This window comes from Euwallacea fornicatus, chromosome 20 (assembly GCF_040115645.1).
Source record: "Euwallacea fornicatus isolate EFF26 chromosome 20, ASM4011564v1, whole genome shotgun sequence".
NCBI classification, from domain to species: domain Eukaryota; kingdom Metazoa; phylum Arthropoda; class Insecta; order Coleoptera; family Curculionidae; genus Euwallacea; species Euwallacea fornicatus.
In genome coordinates, this window is record NC_089560.1 from 999688 (window position 1) to 1009923 (window position 10236).

General features: G+C 33.9%; 1 protein-coding gene across 2 annotated transcripts; it reads right to left on the reverse strand.

The window, feature by feature from the left end:
• Positions 1–895: 895 nt before the first annotated feature.
• On the reverse strand, positions 896–4753 carry LOC136345569 (uncharacterized). Of its 2 annotated transcripts, none has more exons than XM_066294047.1 (4): positions 4623–4753; positions 4189–4481; positions 1613–2394; positions 896–1555 (listed from the first exon to the last, which is right to left on the reverse strand). In XM_066294047.1, the coding sequence occupies exons 2-4, from the start codon at positions 4463–4465 to the stop codon at positions 1205–1207; spliced, it is 1410 nt and encodes a 469-aa protein (XP_066150144.1). In that variant the 5' UTR covers positions 4466–4481; positions 4623–4753; the 3' UTR covers positions 896–1204. The 2 variants fall into 2 exon arrangements, with proteins under 2 accessions (XP_066150144.1, XP_066150142.1); XM_066294045.1 differs by having other exon boundaries at positions 4639–4752.
• Between the last annotated feature and the right edge of the window lie 5483 nt (positions 4754–10236).

Sequence of the window (10236 nt, forward strand, 5' to 3'; positions counted from 1 at the left end):
CTAATGAAGATGAAAACTTTATCATCAGTGAAGGCAAAAACATTTGATGTTTTAATCATGATAGAAATTAATAAAAGTACATAACTCAACACTTTAGAATGTGAGATTAGCTATTTGTCATGACAGTTATGTTTGAAATCGAGGATGAGAACGACGAAATTAGATTTTTAGCTGAAAATCAAAATCATTTGCAATATTGGCTTTTTTGGAAAGTATTCAGAATCACCTTTGGACGTGTTGAAAGAAAGATGTCGTAAACTGAACTGTTTCGAAAATGTTTAAAATTGTTTGTGATTCAAGCCTCAATTGTCTACGCCTCTATTTCGAGTCTAAATTAATTCGAAACTCGAAATGTGTTAAAGATTTTTTTTCAGAAAGTAAAATTGATTTTTTCTCAGGAAGTTAAACTTTTTTTTCAGCAATTGTTGTGACACCAACCGGTATTTTATACGTGGTCGACACCACGATGTAGATTTGTCAGGATTGAGACGACTCGTTAACTCACTAACAACTTTCCATTCCATTACCATGGTTCCATACTTTTACTCTGGACTATTGGAAGAAAATTAAGAGCTTCTCGCACTATGCACTCTGTCTGAAGAAAAAATCTTAATCGTTCATTTTGGGGCTGAAAACTACTTATATATGTGTAGGTCAACTTATCTAAATTACACTGCTAAGGGCAAACATCCGGGAACTTGAGACTTTGGTCGCAGTTAATTGTTCATGCATAGATGAAAGGGCAGTCTGGTGATAGTCCAATTGCTCTAAATTATTCCTGTGTTAACCCCATATTATTGGGAGAGGTTCATGTTGTCTGGAATAATAAGTTATATGACAGATGCTGGATTTGAGGATAAGAAGGTATATAACACAATAAATATAAAATTCTTCTCAATAATTAATATTTATTTTTTTGTTTCAAGTTTCAACTGTATACGCTCTCAAATTTAATTAGAAATTATTTCGAAAATTTTTTGAAAAGATCCACTCTGTTTCGACATAATAGAGTTAGGCAGATTTCAAATTGACAACCTGTATAAATTACTTAATTACTTAACACGCTTTAAAGGAAAAAATGAAGAATGTCGATGAAAATGCAAACGAAAATGAAAAGTTAATTGAAGGTGCGTCTGATTTTATCTCGATAATTATAGTTTTATCTAGCTCAAAGCTAATTTTACAACACCAGATATATATTTTATTACAACAACAATCCCTTTTCATTAACATGTGGTATATAAGTAACTACGCGCCTTAAGTTTGTGATACTGCAAGCATAACAGAAGCCCAATTCTTGATTATTCCTGTCACAATGCAGCCAGGACAATTTATTAGAAACATCAACGCATAATTTGTTGAAAGTGTCATTGTATGGATTGTTCACTCCTATCAGTGCCACGCCTCTTTCAGATATGGGTTCATAAGCCACTTTCCAAAATATCTCTGGAACCGGTAGATATTTCGATGTTCCATTTACGAACAAGTACAACTCTGTTGGTTCTCCAGTTTTGTTGTTGGGCAGGGTTGTCACTCCATACACTCCTGTCCAAACCTAGATAAAAATGTTGCGTTGAATTAGCCAGTGACTAAATGACTAGATGTCATTTACTTGTAAGTCCACTCCATTTTTTGCTGCATAATCCCTAACATCGATCTCAATTTGATTCCAATTCCGTGCATTGAACTTTTGCCATTGAGGAGCAATATTCTGCATGTAGAACGTAGCATTCTGCTGAGCAGCATAATACCCATCACTCCTGGCGGTCATGTGACCTCTGGCCAAAAAGAAGTCAGAATTGTTTTGAATATAACGCTCTGAATTATCTGGCAGATTCAACAATCGGTTCACGGTGGTCCTCTGATTGCCTCTTTTATACAGATTTGTCACATTCCCTATGGTATACGATACATTGCCTTGCAGAAAGATAGGTCTTACATTATCAAGCTTCCTCTCAGATATTGCCGATGTCTGATTGATATAAGTGTAGTAAGCAATCTGCATAGCAGAATTAAAGCAAATGGTTAAAGTCCTTATGAATCTGCCATCAGATACTGCGAAGCCAGTCTCAAGTTCTTTTCCATCTCTAGCGCAAGTGTTTCCAGTGTTTCGAATATCTCTCCAATTAGAGTCGTTGCATCGCAGATCAGCCCATTCAACTAAATCATCATCAATCTGGAATTTCGAGCCTGAGAAACATGTCCCAACTAAAATGTCGGTTGATAAGTGTATTTTTCCGATAAGAATTGTCTTTCCTGGACAAATAAAGTCAACTTTTTGCCCCTTAGAAATCCTCACAACTTTTTCAGGCCATGTGGGAAAAAGCAAGGAGGAAGTTCCTGAAAGAACAAATAGTGGATGCGGGCTCGTTTCAAATGGATAGAAGACGCATTCTGTAATAAAATATTTAAATGATTATGTTTATCCAGCGGTAGTTTAGCGTTAATTTAAGTTCCATTTTCAGATTTTATAAACTAATTTTGTCACTCCAAAAATTGAAAATCGGATTTGGCTAGGCAAAATGTCTCGTAATATGTAACTTCTTATATAACGAGTAAAAGCAAAGACTCCAAATACACACATGGCTATTCGATGATGAATCAATTCTATGAACATCCTTCTGCTCTATGCAGGACTGTATAGAGATCCGTAATAATTTTGTTAAAAAAAAATTAGGGTACAGGATCAGTCAAATAGTCACGGCAAGGCAAAATTACTATTTTGTGAAACTCACCAAATTGGAATCTTCAAAAAAACTTAAAGATATCTGTTTCCTGGATAGGTATTAGTATCGGCACCAAATATCTACTTTCCAAATTCTAGTAACGTGACGTTTTTATAAGTCACTTTTTATCTAAAGAACTATTGTAAAGCTAAGAAACATACTTTTTTGCTTTTTATTCTAGCTATAAACGAAAAAGTACTAGCTGCTACATATAAGCAAATTTTTAGTAGTTCAGATTGGGTACCCATAACGAGATGAAGAACACATGGTATTTTAATGCGACAAAAAAGGAACTAGGCTTTGCCGTTTTTTTTTTTAATTCTGGCACTACATTTTTCCTTAAGTAAATGGATTAGGAATTCTTACAACTTTTGTCTTAAACTTTTTTCCTAGCTACTAAATTACTTACTAAACTACAGATTTCTAGTATTCTTGGAACACGTGGGGTAATTTACCTCATTTTAAAGGATGTGTAATGATATTATTGAAAATAAAAATAAACTCTCATATTTTGGAAAAACGGCAAAAGATAAGTATAGGATATCATAATATCAATTGAAAGGAAATTAATTAGTGATTCTAACTAATACATAAAAATGTATACATTCCGTTTGAAATAAGAGAGTTATCCTAAATTATAGGTGTGTAAAATTTGACCACTTTTTTTACTCACCTTGCATATCATTTTAATAAAAAATTCATTCTAGTGTGAAGAAAAGTTCGTATTTAAAAAGCACAGTATAAAAATAGTAGCCAAGTAACTCATTTCATTTAGGAAAAGAACGTTTCCTTGATCCTTACATTTTTATATTTTCTCAAATTTCTCGAGAAATGTTTGTTTTAGAGCTAATGCTTGTTATACAAACTTCCACTCTTTCTTCTTCTAATTCTAAATATGTAATAAAATACAGGATAATCTATTTGAAAAAAACGTAAGTTTGTACTGTATTTTTTTTGCGACACGCTGTATAAATGAAAATATTTTTAAAATGTGCCTTATAAGCTCCTACATACACCTCCAAAAACAATTTTCGATCAATATCATTAATAAGCACACAATACTGTGGGGCGCTCTTGGTGGCTCACCCTGTATATGTGATACAGAGGAAACGAATATTTTAAAGTTTAAAAATTAATTTTAAAATTTGCCTGTGGAAGTGTCTATTTAAAAAAGAAATGAAAAAACCAAATAGTTTTCCCCTAATATTCACCTTAAACAGAAAGGACTACCTTGTATACACGGAAATGTAAGAATTAACTGAACTCATTAAAACAAGTCGAAACATTAAGAAACGCTTCAAAAATTGTCAAATATTGCATATTTGTATTTTGATCAGCAATTTTGATACTTCCTTTCCATTTTTAAGCAGATACAAAAAATTAGTCTACCATACCCTCAAGTCTCAAGAGCAGTTTGAGAGTATGGTTATTCACTCACATACAATCAATGGAATACACGTACCTAAAGTAGTGACATTACCGCCGTGGTCATGATCATGATGGTGACGACTATAGCTCCTTATCCAATACATAATTGCCACAACAACCCCTGTAGTGATCGTAACGGCAATGACGACAGAAATAAGAGTAACAATCTTGGACAGCATTTTGTTGTAATTTCCAGAAGGACTAAATAAAACGTAAGCCAAATTTTTATATTCTTTCTTCCATTTGAGATTTGTGTTTTGCTCATTCATATCTCCGGTAGGTTGTTCAATAATATCAGGAGGATTAGGCATGACGTTCTCGTAGATCCTATTTATCAATCTAAGCGTTAATTATAAAATAATAAACTGTTTTTTTTTTATTGTACAAAGTGCCGCTAGTACTCTAATATTATTGTTAGGTAAAATGTGGCTTAAAGGACTATTACATGTTAAACTTATATTAGATTACCTCTGTGATATCTTACATGTAGCAATTAATTACACACGAAACAACGAAGTAATCGAATTCGTATTTCAAACTTTTGTATCTGTTGTAGATTACAACTATGGATAACTATATATAATAATAATAAACGTTCGTTATGCCATTCTTTTATCACAAAAGTTAGATAGATATATTACTGATATAAGTAAGTTGTGCGTTAAGTGAGATTTGCTATCATTGACAGATAACATTATTTACAGTTATAATTCAAAAATAAACTATGCTAATACTACATGATCTGCTTGTAAAAATAGTTTTCCAAATTAGTGTCAAGAAGAAGATCAAAAGAATATATTGTTGTAATGTAGCCTTATGCTACGCCTATATACTTCACTACTTTTTTAGCCATATGTCCGGCATGGCCAGTTTTTGGTACCCACCATGCTAAAACATGCAACTCTCTAAAATAGATCTCTCACCTCCTTTTCCTTGGAACAAGTAAAATTGAGGTACAATCCCGTTTCGTTAAATTGGTATAATTCCAACATACCAATCTCACTATTCAACTAAATTTTACGCTCCAAAGTGATAGACAATAAATTAACCAATAATTGCCTCTTAGCCCTAATACTCCTATGTTCGTTAATCCTTATTCCTATTATTTAAAACTTTCGCGATAATTATAAATTCTCTGGGAAAACATAATCGTTTTCTATAAAATTATCAACCGATCATCCTACTATCATTTATGATAAAAGTTATTTTATCGAGACTCAAAAAGTGCGAAATAGGCCTCCAAATTACCCTGTCAGGGTAGTTAGGTTTCAGGAAACAACATTTGACCGAACTTCAAGTATTGAAAATAGTTGAGCACGTTCCGAATAGCTTCAATAGAAAACAAGCAATGGGGGCAATCCTGTTGGATGTTACAAAGGCATTCGACACGTATAGCACAGAGGACTGTTGGATCCAAGACTCCTAGTACTTCTTGTCAAATTAGTACGATTCGTTCTCAACAACAGGAGTTTCCGTGTCAAACTAAACGAATTTTACTCAACCTACAGGACCATAGAAGCGGGAGTACCTCGAGGAGCAGTACTATCGCCGTTCCTGTACAATGTCTACGTGTCGGATCCTCCCAAAACGAAAAACACTAAACCGGCACTTTATGTAAATAACACGGCGATATTGGCCAGACCTTGGAATGGAAAATTGCTAGTCAAATACCTGCGGGAGGAAATTATAGCGCTGGAAAAATGCTTCTCGAAGTGGAAAATCAATATTAACGTCGAACAGACCTAGGTCATTGTTTTTAAATGAAAAAAGAAAATTGAGATCGAGAATAGAGTGATAATCGAAAACAAGCAGATAGAATGAAATAATAAAACGTATCCAGGAGTAGACATGGAAAAACATCTCACGTGGCAATAACACACAGAAAAGATAAGAAGAAAAGTAAAACTCACTAGGGCAAGACTTTACCCTTTGATAAGCAGAAAATCCTGACTGCCCCTTAACAATAAGTTTATGTTCATAAAAACCATTATACAATCCCAGCTAACATAGGTATCAACAGCATGGGGTTCCACAGCTAGGGCATATCTAAAGTGTTCAGGCAGTGAAAAAAATTGCTCTGAGAATGGCTCTAAATGCGCCGTGATAATTTAGCAACGAAAGAATAAAGAGAAACCTCAAATTCCGAACATCAAACACCATGCAATAAATTCGTTACAAGAGACAGAAAAATACATAAATGGGCTAATCAGGACGCCAACTGATTATAATCCGAAGGATGCCATTCCGCGTAAAAGACCAAAGTATCAGCTGCTGAGAAACGAAGGTTCAACAAACCCATCCTAGCAAGAACTGAAAGGATCAAAAGAATGTGTGAAAACCCATCACGAAACGACGAATGGGAAAAAGCGGGATAACCTTTTCCACCTTTATAACATCGTCATTTCAAGCAGAAAATTCACAGGAATAGAGCCAACGGAGAATAAAACTTACAGGAGGAAAACAAGAAAATCGAAGAACCTCAAATCGTAGCTGAAACTTCAAATCAGCGCCTAGGAAACACAAACGGTTCGCACTTAGTATACTCGAAAGGGTGAACCATGGGCGAAAAGGAAGTTAATTTTTCCAACAAACGATCACCTTAAATCACAACGATTAGAGAGCAACAAAAAAGCGATAGCCCCGCTTGACTCTGTGATCTGATTAAAGCGATAAAGCGTCCCAAAAGCGAGGTCAAAGTTTTCGGACACGGGCTCTAAACCCTTTACGAACATGGGCTTTTTTAGCGGGTGATACCCCACACAGACTGATAGCACGGAGTTTCAGTATCGTCTTAATGACAAGATTTTTTACCCCGGGATTGCGTCTCTATAAAAAAAACTATATAAACTCTTTCTTTGTTAAATTATGGTGTTAACGTGTACTTCGTCGACCGAGCTCTTCATTTTTGGAAACTTAGATTGAGGAGCATTATTTAACCGTTGAATAAATTGCTTCGTAAGTTGTTCCTGAGTCTACTATTCCAAGATCCATTTATATTCTACCCGGAGGCAATTGCGATTCTATTAAAGTACTCTGAGGAGCGTCGAGTACCCACAAAATGTGCATCTTTTTTTACACTGTTTGAGAATTTCATTCTCAAATTTGCCAGCTCTCTAGAGCTCAACAACTAAAAATAGCCATCTATACTTAAAAATTACTTACATTTCCTCATTGTGGAATTCGGAGGAATTCAGCTCATGATCTTAATGAGATAATCATTTTTTTTTGAGTGTACATATCTTTTTCTACATTTTTTGAAATTGTCATTGGTATTGCTTCTTAACTCGTGAATCTAAAAAGTTTCCATTTACATTTGCTTAAAATTTGATCTGAGAAAAGTGGCATTTGGTGCCGAATAATTTTAGATCCACAGAAACTACGTCACGTCATGACCTTATATGAGCCTGCAGGTCTTCCTCAAAACTTTCTAAAACTTACATTTTTTTATTTTCCTTCAAATTGAAGCAACACTGATATTCCTTAAACGGTGCAAAAACCACTATGTCAAGTTTGGAGAACAAAAAAGAAAAATCTAATTTGCATATCATTTTGCCCTTTAGTTTTTAAGGAACTTTTATGCTGAGCGCTCATATTGAACGTGTACACCTAGCTAAAATATGATCGTTTTACCTCTGAGCTATAGCTCTTAAACATATAAAACTCTAACTAAAATGTAAGCATACTCAACGAAACTTCAGAAATTAAAAGAAAAAACATTAATTTTAAATCAAGTAGTTTCAAATGCTTGAGAGCACTTTCTAGTATCTGCAGGTAGTCAAACCAGTGTATGTTTTTATTAAGAAATCAATCTATGGCAAAGAACACAGAAGTGTGAAGATCAGTCAGGGAGCAGATTATCGGTCTTCCGTAATCTGAATGAGATCGATGAGGAAAGGTATTGCTATTCTCCCTTTGAACAATCTCTATTTCCAATAAGAGCTGGTACCTGAAAAACAATATTTGAATTATTCTCTAATTTCTCCAGTTATTCTTTCAACAGCAATATTTTACCTATAAAATAACACATTTTCCAATTGGAAATCCTTGGGCACTATCAAGTAGCCATTCTGGACTCGAATATGACTGTTTGTACAAGAGATCTCCTAATAGAGTCTACAGCAAATATTTCACAACCATATGGGAATTAAAAAAAAGTTTTAATAGAAACATGGATGGCTGTTTTTGGGCCACAAGTTGAAGAGGTAATAAAATATACAGGATTGCGCATAAAGTTTTGCAACGGACTTGCAATTTTTTAAACGGTACGCCATGTGTATTTTTGCATATTGGAGTTCTTAGTCGAAATATAGACACATTTGAGCAGTATAGCATCTACTATACTTAAAATCAAAATTTAAAAACAAGTTAAGCAGAGAATGAAGCGACATATGAAGTACTTTTGAAAAAGCATTTGAAATTTGAAATGGTTGAGCTACATACATATATAATTTGCGTTTTTAGATCCATTTTCAATATTCCAGAGATAATATAACGTTGAAATATTATATTAATGATCTCGTATCAAACATCGTTTCTGAACTTTGCTGTTTACACGCATGGTGTAAATTTAATAGGAATCAGAATATGTAGAAATACCACCGGGCATGATATTAAATAGTAACACAAAACCAACTAGGCCGATGATTAGAGAAATTCCATATATAGTCATTAGAACTGTAATCCATTTCACTTTAGGGATATTTAGTGTAATATACAAGGTGTCCCAGGAAAAAGTGTTCACCGTGAACATTTTTTCTGTTGTTTATTAAAAAAAAGGCTAAAACACGCCAACTTTAATGGGGAGGGAGACATCATTTAGTGAAAAAAGTTGTTTTAAAAATATTATCCCTCTACACCTAGAAACCACCCCTTTGCAATTTTCAAATTGAAAGAGAGGCTGTATTCCACCTCGTTTGAAAGTAATTTTATTCTTTACATGGTCAAGTTTTTACTTTTTATTTTTTTCCATTACTCTTGTATAAATTGAACAAATATAACTATCGTTACTGAATTGACATCAATTCTCGTTCATTCCGAGAGACCCATAATCGACAACCTCAAAAATTAAACGTTTAAGCAAGAATTTTGTGTGATCACATTGTTAGATCATATTTCATTCATGAAACTATCAATAGAGAAAACTGTCTACAATTTCTACAAGACGCCATATCTACTTGGATACTTGAAATACTTAAATAAGACCCTAGTCTCTTAGGAGAAAAATTTGTTTTTCAACAGGATCGAGCACGTCCACACTACCCTGCTGCTGTCCGACAATTTTTGGATAAATTATTCCCCGGAAAATGGATTGACAAATGACGTCGCTAGTAACATCCCCTGGATTTTCTCTCGTAGAGATATTTGAAAATTAAGATCCATCACTATCTGATTGCCCCCTAGGAGTTAAAAAGCCCCGAATCGTCGAAGACTACAGGTCAATAATATCAAAAATGTTAATGTGCACCAATATTTTGAGGATATGCTCTATCAAAGAAGTCAATAGATTCAAGAGTTCTTGCGATAGAATAAAATATTAGTAAAAATGTTTAAAATCAAGTTATTTGATTTGTGTTTAATTTCTACAAGACCGACGAATAGAAATGAAAAATAAAAGCATGATTATGTAGAAAATAAAATTATCTTTTAAACAAGGTAAAATACAACCCCTCTTCAAATTTGAAAATTTCAAAAGGGTGGTTTCAAGTTGTAGCGGGATGACATCCCAAAAACAACTTTTACACCAAATAATGTCCACCTCCTTAACAAAGTAAATGTGTTTTAGCTTTATTTTTAACAAGCAACAGAAGACTTATTCTGGCTGGACACTCAAATACGGCAGGGGGAGTGATTATCACATTTAAGTATTTCTCTATCAGGCTGTACAACAGGATTTAAATTGGAGATGTACTCTACAGTTTTTAACAAAAATAAATTTTGATTCTAAGTTATTCTGCAGGTTATTGTCCATCGTATGTTCAGTAGTATAGTAGTTGTGTATATGATTTCGACGAGAATATGCACTATAAACATTTGGTTCTACATCTTTGTTGCTTTTTTGGAGTGGACATGGATATCAAATATT